This window comes from Gorilla gorilla, chromosome 7, assembly GCF_029281585.2.
Source record: "Gorilla gorilla gorilla isolate KB3781 chromosome 7, NHGRI_mGorGor1-v2.1_pri, whole genome shotgun sequence".
Lineage (NCBI taxonomy): Eukaryota > Metazoa > Chordata > Mammalia > Primates > Hominidae > Gorilla > Gorilla gorilla.
The window spans coordinates 79,042,418-79,055,389 of NC_073231.2; the positions used below are offsets into that span (position 1 = coordinate 79,042,418).

The window sequence follows — 12,972 nt, forward strand, 5'->3', positions numbered from 1 at the left end:
TCCTACAGGCTCTGGGAGTTTCAGGAAGTGATCCAAAGGCAGCTGGGGTGGGGAGGACCGGAACCCAGGTTTCATCACGCAGCTCTGCCCCGCATCTGCAGAGAAAGCTAAAATAGCTCCAGTGAGCCTCCTATATACACACAGACTTAAAATTTCTAGTTTTAAGTTCTCACTTGAAATTCATTTCAATAAAAGATAGTTTAGAAGATTGATTTGAAGAAAAATTCGTAATCCGAGAAAAATACACTCTTTTGTAATTAGTGCACATTTTTAAAATGAGAGCATAGTTTTTCCTTTGCGTTTTAGAAATGACTGATTTACTGTCTTATTGCACAGCAGGAATGTCTGGCCCAGTTACTGCAGTGTGTGGTCTTTGAAAACGTATCAGAAGGCCAGGCTGCTGAGGGCCCATGCACAGGAAAATGCAGTGGGAATCGCTGTTGTTGAGCAGCGGCCTCTTATTCTGTTAAAATTGATCTTGCCCAGTCAGCAGTTGGCAGTCACCCCAGAGAATGTTCTGGTGAGCCTCTGGCACCCACGGGGTGTCAGGGAGGCTGATACAGAGGGCACCTGTGACGTGTCTCATGCGCCCCCCACAGCGGCTTCACGATCGAGCTGGCCTCAGCCTTCACGGTGGTGATCGCCTCCAACATCGGGCTTCCAGTCAGCACCACGCACTGTAAGGTAGGCCCCTGCTAGCCGGGAGCCCTTCCCCAGGCCGCTGGGACAGGTCCAGGGCCACCGGAGCGCATGCAAGGGAAGCTGTAGGGCTCTGTAGATGGTTGTGCAAAATGCAGCTCCAGGTTCTCCAGGTCTCCAGGACCTTGTATTCCTCCATCTGTCCCCTCCACCGTCCTCCTCTCGGCAGGATGACACTATCTCTCGTTCAGACCTGGCTTTTCCAAGGCAGAATGCCAGGGCTGGCCTGCCTGGGACTGGCCTGCTATCCTCCCACTGTTTCCACGGTGGAGTTTGATTGGCGTCCTGTGTGCGCTGGGCATACCTGTGGGCTCACTTGGGAGCCTGCCACTTGGTCCAGCCAATGAGGGGACTGGGGGTTGACAGTGTTAGAAATTAACACAAATCATCTCTGTGGAATTGTAGGACACAGTTGTTTCTGGTTTTGTTCCTTATATGATGTTCAAAGTGACTATATTGCCATAAATTCCCCACGAGGGGTAATTGCTGATACTGACCACTGCGGAGTGCTCTGAAACCTGCACCTGGACAAGAGAGGGCTCCTGGTCATGGTGTGGAAAGTTGGAGCTGCAGGGAGGAGCCCTGAAGACCAGTGAAGAGGAAGTGGGTTCCGGGAGTTTCAGGGAGTGATCCACAGGTGGCCAGGGTGGGGAGGACCAGAACCCAGGTGGGGAGGACCAGAGCCCCAGTCTCATCACCCAACTCTGCCCAGTATCTGCAGATACTTCTAAAATAGCTCAGGTGAGCCTCTGTGTACAGACAAACTCACCAGTCTCAACAAAGCGAAAGTCACTTTGAGATTTTTCCTAGGTTCATTCATTTGTATTATTCAAGAAAAACTAATTGGTGTTTGCTGCTTGGGAGCAGAGCTCTCAGCACCAGGAGGAATATATGAGCCCTCAAAACAGACAGAGCCACCACGTTTGTATTTACTCACAATTTTAAGATTCCAGCCAGTATGTTTAAAAGACAATGCCAAGCAAAGGCAAGTGGCTTCATGCTTCAAACACCCAGGTCAGGTGGCCCTCACAAGAGTATCTGGAGTGGCCCAGCAGCGTGTTTCAAAGCTGGGGCTCCGCGCATGAAGAATCAGCCTCAGTGGAAAGAGTTTGTTTTTTCCTTTTTTGCTACCATATACAGAAATACTTCAATTTCCGCAAAGTTTCTGTATACAAATCCCCCCACTTACTGATCATCAGGAGAGTGCTGGGTACCGTGCTCAACACCACACGCATGGCGCACCGTTCCCTCTCCACAGCAAGTCTCTGGGGGCGGAACTGTCACTCCCAGTCCACGGGTGAGGAGACTGGGTTCCCTCAGAGCTGAGCCGCTTCCCACTTGCACACGGCCACATGTCATAGATCCAGGATTCAGATCTTCACCTCAGGCCACACACCTTCTCGTTCAGGTCCCCATCAGCACCATCGTGGTGCCCGACCATGGCCAAGGTGCCTGGGGCAAGCACTCCACTGGCGGTCTCCCCAAGAAGCTTCCCCAGCTTCATAGATGAGGAAACTGAGGCAGAGGAAAGTTAAGTAACATGCCCGAGATTACACAGCCAGGGAGCAGCCCAGCTGAGGCTCCCACATGGACGGCATGGCCAGCGTCCTCCTCCCCGGCTCCGCCTGGCAAGCATGGGGGAGGAAGGCAGGAAGAGGTGCAGGTGTGCCCGCCACCCATTCATTGTGAGTTTCCTAATGTGGGTTATTTAAAACTTACCAGAGAAGCACATATTCACTGAAATATTTCAAACAATACAAGACTATAAGGAATGAAAAGTGACATCTTCCCTGGACTCCACGTCACTTCCATTCACTGTGGTGTGTGGAGCGTGGAGGAGACGCGTGTCGCTAAATACATTCTTTTCCAAGGACACGGGCTTATGACTTTTCTATAGGCATCAGTTGTCTTTTGGAATGCTTTTAAACAGATGTAATGCCATCTTTTTAATGATTAACCTACACTAAAGCAAGACTGCTGAAGGCAGACTCTTCTACACCAGTTGAAATAGCTTTTTTTGTTTTGTTTTGTTTTTTTTTTTTTTTTGAGATGGAGTCTCACTCTCATCCAGGCTGGAGTGCGGTGGCATGGTCCCAGCTCACCGCAGCCTCTGCCTCCTGAGTTCAAGCAGTTCTCCTGCCTCAGCCTCCGGGTAGCTGAGATTACAGGCATGCGCCACCACACCCAGCTAATTTTTGTATTTTTAGTAGAGACGTGGCTTCACCATGTTGGCAAGGCTGGTCTCGAACTCCTGACTTCAGGTGATCTGCCTGCCTCGGCCTCCCAAAGTGCTGGGATTACAGGCGTGAGCCACCGTGCCTGGCCTGAAAGAGCTTTTGAAAAACCAGCACAGGTTTGGTTCTTCCAGGTTGGTGCTACTTAGCTAACTGTATGAGCAGTCTAATCTGTTTGTATGTATACTGTATACAGTGTTGGAATGGACAGTACTGATTTTGCTAATAACACTAAACTCTAGAATACAGTTTATAGGAATAGATGAAAAGTATAAAATGCTTATTTAAAAAGCCAAACTCTTGAATTATCTATATGTGTGATTTCCCCAATACTGTATTGATATATATACTATAATGATGCGTGACTAAGAGATTTACATCCAGTTTGTACAGGACCTTAGTGAATAGATGTATATGTTATCATTATCCTAAAATACCTGTACAAAGTACATGATAAGGTTTTTTTTTGAGATGGAGTCTCGCTCTGTCGCCCAGGCTGGAGTGCAGTGGCGCCATCTCCACTCACTGCAAGCTCCGCCTCCTGGGTTCATGCCATTCTCCTGCCTCAGCTTCCTGAGTAGCTGGGACTACAGGTGCCCACCACCACGCTACTTTTTTATATTTTTAGTAGAGACGGGGTTTCACTGTGTTAGCCAGGATGGTCCCGATCTCCTGACCTCGTGATCCGCCCGCCTCAGCCTCCCAAAGTGCTGGGATTACAGACATGAGCCACCGTGCCCAGCCAGTTTTGTTTCCTTTGAGCTGGTGATGAGTAGTATTAGGATAGCTTCTTGGCACTTAAAGCAGGTCTCCCTGAATGGGACTGCAGCAGGGTGCCATCTATAAAATCGACAAGACAGGTCACAACTTGGATTTGAGTAAGTTTGTCCGATATCATTGATCGTGGACTTCTGGACAAAGCCTAGAGCTATTCCCTGTGAGCACTAAGGACAGAGTCTCAGCTCTCAGGAACTTGCAGTGTAGTTGGAGAGCAGATGGCTCTCATCAGAGTCCAAATAATAGAAGTGCTGAGAAGAGCTCACAGTTGTCATTACCCCATAACACTTATTCTCTCATATCACATATTTCCCCTGCACACAACAGTCCCCAAATGGCAAATGTGGGATGAACTATGAGAGCTGTGGGATGGCGTGAAGAATGGGGCCCTCTGTAAGTGAGACTGTGAATCTGGAAACATTGAAAGGGTATTGATGTCCACATAGAGTCATAGTTGAATTGCATCAGTTTTCAGGATAATTATCCTGTGTTTGATTTTTAAGTTTCATGCTTAGAGCCATCTAATAGAAAGTAGGGAGAAGTTGGGGACTTGGCAGGAAATAAGATGGAAACTGTTGTTTAAAATGAGGTTTTTCATGTATCTAGGTTGATGTTATTGATTTATGCTTCCTTCTAAGCGTACATGGCTAAGTGCATAGATTTGTTTTGTTTTGTTTTGTTTTGTTTGAGACAGAGTCTTGCTTTGTCGCCCAGGCTGGAGTGCAGTGGCTTGATCTTGGCTCACTGCGACCTCCGCTTCCTGGGTTCAAGCAGTTTTCCTGCCTCAGCCTCCTGAGTAGCTGAGATTACAGGCATGCACCACCATGCTTGGCTAATTTTTGTATTTTTAGTAGAAATGGGGTTTCTCCATGTTAGCCAGGCTGGTCTTGAACTCCTGACCTCAAGTGGTCTGCCTGCCTCGGCCTCCCAAAGTGCTGGAATTACAGGCATGAGCCAGTGCGCCCGGCCTAAGTGCATAGTTTAAATTTTGTCGTAGCCTATTTCAAAACATTTATGAAACCATACTATATTATGTGATATATGAACTGAATGTATAACTTGGGAAAAAACAATTAGAAAAGTCCTGTTATCACATTTTATTCCAGAAGGCATATATAAGGCAGTCTGTTTGATGAGTTACACCCTCTGTATGTATTCTGGTTTTATACTTTTTGTATTTCATATCAGAGGACTCAGTTTATCAGATATTTTCCTGGAATAATACCTTTGAGTAGGGTCAAAAGCCTGAATTAGCCAGGCATGGTGGCTCATGCCTGTAATCCTAGCTACTCGGGAGGCTGAGGCCGGAGAATTGCTTGAACCCGGGAGGCGGAGGTTGTCGTGAGTGGAGATTGCACCATTGCACTCCAGCCTGGGCAACAAGAGCAAAACTACCCCCGCCCCCGCGCCCCCCCAAAAAAGCCTTAATCGAAGACATAGAAACCGGTTTTGAAAATAAAAGAATCCTCAGATGTTATGTTTCAGCAATTCGTTCATCATTCTTCCCTTCTGTGACCCTTAATCACCTTTGGTCTTTAGCCCTACCAGATAACACACAGTGCCACTACTGAGCACAGTTGCTCATGTGTGTGCTCTTTAATAGGAATTTGGAAGTCATGTTCTGCAGAATGTTTTAATTCCATACTGGGTGGATCGAGATTATTCCTGTTTGTGGATCACCCACATTGTCAATCCTCACTGATGACATAGATGATGATTCAACCACCATTTCAATTTGGAACAGCATACAGGGAACACTACTGATTTCAAATGTAGGATTATAATTTCTAATTTAATTTCTAATTCTTGCTCTCTGGTCCCCCTTCTTCTCAACAATTTTTTGCTATAAGTACCTGATGATGGCCTTAAACTGGAAACACACTCGATTTATTAAAAGGGAAGTTAGAACACAGCAAAAAAATACCATTTTACATTCACAGAAGACATGATCAGTAGCAAAGACATAGTACTCTGGATCTTTTATGAATCAAATAACATGTAACTAAATACATAAAATTGTTAAGAACTCAGAAATTACTGTCTTAGCGTATGATAAATGAAGTATAGAAAAAGTATGTGGGAATATGAAGAATTTGAACGTTTATTTAGAACAGCATAATTAATAAATATGTACAAGTTTTTACCCTACTGATCATATGCCTTCCTGTCAAGCATCGTGAAACATTTATAAAAATCCTAAAATCAGAAGACCATGATAAAAATCTCTATAAAATTTTAAAAACAGACCTGGCATGGTGGCTCACACCTGTAATCCCAGCACTTTGGGAGGCAGAGGTAGGAGGATCGCTTGAGCCCAGTAGTTTGAAACCAGCCTGGGCAACATAGTGAGACCCTGTCTCTATTTTATAAAAGTTAAAATTTAAATTAAAAAAAAAGTTTAAACATAAGTTGTGCTAACCATGATCTCTAATTACAATAAAATTAAACTAGAAATTAATTGTATATTGAAATAAGAATGTATCCCAATGGAGACTTTTTAATGCTTTTTTAAGGTAACAATTGAATTAAGGAGTTTAGAAAAATACAAGGATAGCTTTCTTGGAAAATAATAAAAACCAAATTTGTGTGTCTGTGGGTGGATACAAACAGCAAAACCTGTGGCAACCAAGTTATGCTAAGATGAAAATTCATATCTTTAAATGGTTTAATTGATCAAAGGGAAAATAAAATAACCAAGTATTAAAATTAGGATTTTGTAAAAAGTCCAGGACAGTAAGAATTGAGGAAACAGGTTGTAAGAAATATAGAAGCAAAATTAATTTAAAACAAAATAAGAAGGGGAGAGGAAAGTGGCTACTAATAAAATATCAGATCACATTAAGGAAAAGAGGGAGGGGAAGGAGGAAGACATTGTAACAACAGAGAAGAGAACTGTTTCCATTATTAAATAAACCACACAGCTATATGCTAAGAATTTGAAAACCCATGTGAATTATTTTCTGCAACAATATACGTGACAAAGAAATATTGGCCTAAGAAGTAGAAAAAAGTGGAAAATCTGACCCAGAACAATAGGATGAAATTAAGGGAGTTCTCCAAAAATAATTGTTCCCACCTAAAAAAGCAAAAAGGGGCTAGGGGTGGGACGGGTGAGGATACTGCTGACTAGATGAATTCATTAGAATCTTTTCCATTTAAACAAAAAAAAAACCCAGCTCTCACACGATCTCAACTTTCCCACAATGTAGGAAGAAAAACAAAACTAAAAAACCTCTCCCATTTGTGCTATGGCATACACTGAATAACGCTAATACCAAACCTAATTTAAAATATCACAAACAATGAAATCTATGTTTACCGATGAATATTGATTGTAAAAACTTTAAGCAAGATGCTGAAAAATGACATCAACAATATTTGGCTGGGCATGGTGGCTCGTGCCTGTAATCCCAGCACTTTGGGAGGCTGAGGTGGGCAGATCATCTGAGGTCAGGAGTTCGAGACCAGCCTGGCCAACATCGCAAAACCCCGTCTCTACTAAAAATATAAAAATTAGGCAAGTGTGGCGGTGGGTGCCTGTAATCCCAGCTACTAGGGAGGCTGAGGCAGGAGAATCGCTTGAACCCAGGAGGTGGAGGTTGCAGTGAGCTGAGACTGTGCCACTGCACTCCAGCCTGGGCAACAGTGCAAGACTCCATCTCAAAACAAAACAATACTATACAAGAACCTTTCAGCAGGACCAAATTGATCAAGATTACCAGAAAGTGGGCTCCCTTCATGACAGGGCAGGACTGCATCACCCACCACCAGCAGGCTGTGCAGGGCAAGGTCCTCGCAGGGGCTCAAGTTGGGTATATAGGCAGCTTCAGTATAATATGCCTTAGCAATCCACTTGAAAAAAAAAAAAGATCTCTGTTGAGATATAAGCCAAAAAGACATTTGATGATATTCAGTATTTCTTTTTTTTTGAGACGGAGTTTCACTCGTTACCCAGGCTGGAGTGCCATAATGGCATGATCTCAGCTCACCACAACCTCCACCTCCCGGGTTCAAGCAATTCTCCTGCCTCAGCCTCCCGAGTAGCTGGGATTACAGGTGTGCAGCACCACACCCAGCTAATTTTGTATTTTTAGTAGAGACGGGGTTTCTCCATGTTGGTCAGGCTGGTCTCGAACTCCTGACCTCAGGTGATCTGCCCGCCTTGGCCTCCCAAAGTGCTGGGATTACAGGCATGAGCCACCGCACCCGGCCGATATTCAGTATTTCTAAAACACTACTAGAGTTCGTAAGAGTGACCAAGTCCAAGGTAAAAATAGAAAAATCCAGCACTTGTTCATCAGCAATAGTCAATTAGAAAATGTAACAGGAGGGAAAAAAACTGCCACCATAATTGCAGCAAAAATAAAAGTTATCTCAGAATAATCCTAATAAGCACTGTGAGTGGCATCAGGCACATAGTGTGTTCTTATAGTCCCAGCTACTCAGGAGGCTGAAGGTACGAGGACAGCCTGAACCCAGGAGTTCAAGACCAGTCTAGGCAACATAGTAAGACCCCATCTCTAAATAACTAAACAAATAATTTTTTAGAAAAGAAATATGAGTGATATATATGGAAGAGGCAGAAAACTGCTCAGAGGTATAAAAAGATAATCTGAATATGAGACGTAATGTGCTATTGGATGGGAAAACCAGATGTTGTAATGAAGTCACTTCTCCCTAAATACAACCTGAACAGGATTTTATTTGGAATTTTACAAAACGAGACTAAAGAATACATTTTGGTGAAATAAATTATCAGCAATATAAAATGATCTAACAAGAAAACTGAAAGGAGGAACTAGCCTTACCTGACGTATAAAGTCATATAAGGAAACAAAAGTCAAGAGTAGGTCCTGGGAGGAGGGGCTAGAACTGGGTGTTAGTGTTTTATGGGGCAGTTTCCATGTGGGATGATGAAAAAGTTCTGGAGACAGATTGTGGTGATGGTTTGCAAAACAATGTGATTGTACTTAATGCCTCTAAATGGTATGCTGAAAAATTACTAAAACTGTAAGTTTTATGTTATGTATATCTTACCACAATAATTTTTAAAAGTAGATACCTGGACAAGAACAGAGTAGATAGCAATGGATGGAACCTGTTCTATATGAGCATGTATTTTGAAAAAGGGAAAATTTAACCAGTAAGTGTTTGAAAGGTTGGATAGCTGACTGTCAGTCTAGAAAAACAAAATTAGACCACTCTCAAAATACATGAACATAAATCTGATGGCTTAAATAATATTTTTAAAATATTCTTAAATTTAGAGTAAAATGGAATTTTATTTTAGAAAAATAAAATGGAATTAAATATTTATCAAATATTCAAGCCAAGGATAAATCACAGAAGAAAATTATAGCATATTTTATTGCATGAAGTTAGAAACTTGAAAGTGAAACAAAGCAAAATACTACCTTAAGAAAATGTGTATTCGATATCACAGAGTTAATATTATTCAGTGAAGACTACACATAAATAAATAAGGAACACATTAGATTTTAGTATGTAAATAGACAAAATACATGAAGAGACAATTTTTTTTTTTTTTTTTTTTTTTTGAGACGGAGTTTTACTCTGTCACCCAGGCTGGAGTGTAGTGGTGCCATCTCGGCTCACTGCAACCTCCACCTCCCCAGTTCAAGCGATTCTCCTGCCTCAGCCACCCGAGTAGCTGGGACTACAGGTGTGCGCCACCACGCCCAGCTAATTTTTTGTATTTTTAGTAGAGACGGGGTTTCACCCTGTTAGCCAGCATGGTCTTGATCTCCTGACCTTGTATCCGCCCGCCTTGGCCTCCCAAAGTGCTGGGATTACAAGCATGAGCCACTGCACCTGGCCGACAATTTGTATATGTGAAAGCTAGAGAGAGTGAAATTCAGTAAATATATTTTTTAAAGTTCAGCCTTAATTGTAATTAAAGATACGCAAATTAAAGCAGCAACAGTGCATCTTTTTGCCGGTTAATTAGCCAAAAAAAGAGCAACTTACATGATATCATGTGCTGATATTCACAGATTATGGATGACACTACATTAACAGCTATTTATAAAACTATTTGTCATTATGTATTAAGGTCCTAAAACACGTTGGGAGAGGAAAGAGCTCTTCCTTGAAGTAGAACTCCATGTGAGAAATTGGAATGGACTTTGGTAAATCACCATTTTATTTTATTTATTTTTTATTTTATTTTTTTTGAGACTGAGTCTCATTCTGTTGCCCAGGCTGGAGTGCAGTATCGCGATCTTGGCTCACTGCAACCTCCACCTCCCAGGTTCAAGCGAGTAGCTGGGATTCCAGGTATGCACCACCACACCTGGCTAATTTTTTTTATTTTTAGTAGAGACAGGGTTTCACCATGTTGGTCAGGCTGGTCTTGAACTCCTGACCTCAGGTGATCCACCCGCCTCGGCCTCCTAAAGTGCTGAGATTACAGGCATGAGCCACCATGCCCGGCCTGGTAAATCACCATTTTATAGCCATCGTCATAAACATTGGATTGTGAAATCTTTAGCAGAACGGGAAAGTGAGGTTTGATAAGATGCAGGATATTTTAATCATATTAAAATGTCTCTTCACAGATTGTGGCAAATGTCAAAAAATAGTGAATTTGGGTAAAGAGGAAACAGGAGTTCTTGCAGCTTTTCTCTAAGTTTTGAATTATTTCAAGATACATTTTAAATGTTCCCTGTTAACTACAGTCGATTTCAGGGAATTTTTTTTTTTGAGACAGAGTCTCTCTCTGTCGCCTAGGTTGGAGTGCAGTGGCATGATCTCCGCTCACTGCAAGCTCAGTGCAAGCTCTGCCTCCCAGGTTCACGCCATTCTCCCGCCTCAGCCTCCCAAGTAGCTGGGACTACAGGCGCCTGCCACCACGCCTGGCTAATTTTTTGTATTCTTAGTAGAGACGGGGTTTCACCGTGTTAGCCAGGATGGTCTCCATCTCCTGACCTCATGATCCGCCCGCCTCAGCCTCCCAAAGTGCTGGGATTACAGGCGGAAGCCACCGCGCACGGCCGGGAATATTATTTTTAAAGCCAAAATCCAGCCTGGGCACAGTGGCTCACGCCTGTAATCCCAGCACTTTGGGAGGCCGAGGTGGGCTGATCACTTGAGGCCAGGAGTTTGAGACCAGCCTGACCAACATGGCGAAACCCCATCTCTACTAAAAAATATGAAAATTCGCTGGATGTGGTGGTGCTTGCCTGTAATCCCACCTACTCAGGAGGCTGAGACAGGAGAATCGCTTGAACCTGGGAGACATAGCTTGCAGTGAGCTGAGATTGCACCACTGTACTCCAGCACTTTGGGAGGCCGAGGAGGGAGGGTCACTTGAGGTGAGGAGTTCCACATCAGCGTGGCCAACATGGTGAAACCCCGTCTCTACTAAAAATATGAAAATTAGCCAAGGGTGGTGGCATGCGCCTGTAATCTCAGCTGCTCAGGAGGCTGAGGCAGGAGAATTGCTTGAACCTGGGAGATGGAGGTTGCAGTAAGCTGAGATCACACCACTGCACTCCAGCCTGGGTGACAGAGTGAGACTCTGTCTCAAAACAACTATATAAAACAACTATATAAAGAGCTATATGCTGAAGAGAAGAATCCCCAAACAATTCTACCTAAAATCTAAGCTATTTTAAAAGCTTTAACAAATGTAGGGGACTGGGTAATGTTGTACTAGAGCTTGTTTCTGAGATTAGCCCATGTACATTGGTAGAGTGTAGCCTTTGTGGCTCACCTGTTTTTACTTTGCAATGTCTGTGCTCCCACAGGTGGGCTCGGTGGTGGCCGTGGGCTGGATCCGCTCCCGCAAGGCTGTGGACTGGCGCCTCTTTCGGAACATCTTCGTGGCCTGGTTCGTGACCGTCCCTGTGGCTGGGCTGTTCAGCGCTGCTGTCATGGCTCTTCTCATGTATGGGATCCTTCCATATGTGTGATTTGTCTTCTTCCAGCTGCAAACAGCTAAAGGGATGGTCTGGTGTTGGCGTGTGGGAGACATGTGTGCTCGTGCCGCACATACACATCCTGGCCGTGCACGGCTCTCTCATGACCAGCTCTCTGCCTCCCTTCCAGGAGCCTCCATCCCACACTGTTCACCCAGGCTGCGGAGACTCACCTTCCCGAGCTAACTTAACTACTGTACATAATAATATGTATTAAACTGGTATCGTGGTGATATAATGTGGTGCGGTTACTTATATATTAAATATCTATTGTATCCATAGAATAGGCAGCATTATTTCAAACATATTCAAGTTGGGAGTGGAGATCATTGCCTAGAAGTCAATATTCAATAAATCTTGTACATAACTATTTCGATGGCAAATGTTAAGCCTTCTAAAAGGAAAGTGTAGATTGGAAAATGATTTTTTTTCCAAATGATGTTTTTCCCTTCTAATATACTGTAAGGTAATGAGCTTCAGAACAGGCGACCTGACCCTGCAGAGGTCACGTGCTGTGGGATGACAGCGGGACGGGAGCTCACAAGTGCTTTCACTGAAGATTTGTTCATATACTGTGTATTGATTCTTGTGTAATATATCATCATTGCTTTTGTAAATACGTAAAACTGTAATTTTTTAATGGTGTGCTTCCCTTATACTTTTTTGATCAGAGAATTTTGGAAAGTACCAAAGAAGCAGGGGAATCATTGGCCAGTGTTACGTTTTCACATTGTGTGTCTCCCACCCTCACTAATCATGCCTGCCCTGGAGCAGCGTGTGGGGGTGACACCGTCACCCAGCATGCGCCACGCCATGGCTCCCACCAGCAGTGCCACTGCCACCACACCCCAGATCCCGCCCACCTTGCAGTGGCCTTTCCTTGTCATCAGAGTAGAGAATGCACAGGTGTTGGTGAGGGCGTGTGGCTGAGCACTACATGTCAAGTCCAGGGTCAGTTTCTATCCCAATTCTCCCTGCAGCCTGAAGAACGGATCCTTATCTCCAATGTCAGCACAAAGGAGGCTTTTTCTGTGCTTTGACATTCTAGCAGTTCAGGGATGAGAGGGAGGGAGAATCCTGGATGCTGGATGGAGTATTTCTCTGAGGCCCACACAAAGCTGGACACCCCCAGGCTCTACTCCATCCCATTGGAGTCTCTTCTTTTTTTGATAGTGGGAGGGAGGAAGTACGACTAATGTTGGAGCCTGAAACTATGGAAATGCTGCTAAAATTTTTATATTGACAAACATTTTCTTGGTACTTCATTGTCATTTTTCATTAATCAACCATATTAAATTTATAATAAAAAATGCCCCTCAGAA

General features: G+C 43.8%; 1 protein-coding gene across 8 annotated transcripts in view; it reads left to right on the forward strand.

Annotated features, from left to right (window-relative positions):
- Window positions 1-12,972, forward strand: part of SLC20A2 (solute carrier family 20 member 2) — a 125,955-nt gene extending 112,983 nt beyond the window's left edge. For 7 of the 8 annotated variants that reach the window (XM_063709298.1, XM_063709302.1, XM_063709300.1 and 4 more), the window contains 2 exons: window positions 600-684; window positions 11,480-12,972. In XM_063709298.1, coding sequence (XP_063565368.1) covers window positions 600-684; window positions 11,480-11,644 — 250 coding nt within the window. In that variant the 3' untranslated portion in view covers window positions 11,645-12,972. Of the gene's footprint in view, window positions 1-599; window positions 685-9,783; window positions 9,860-11,479 lie in introns of those variants that run through there. The other variant, XM_063709301.1, reaches the window with a different exon arrangement.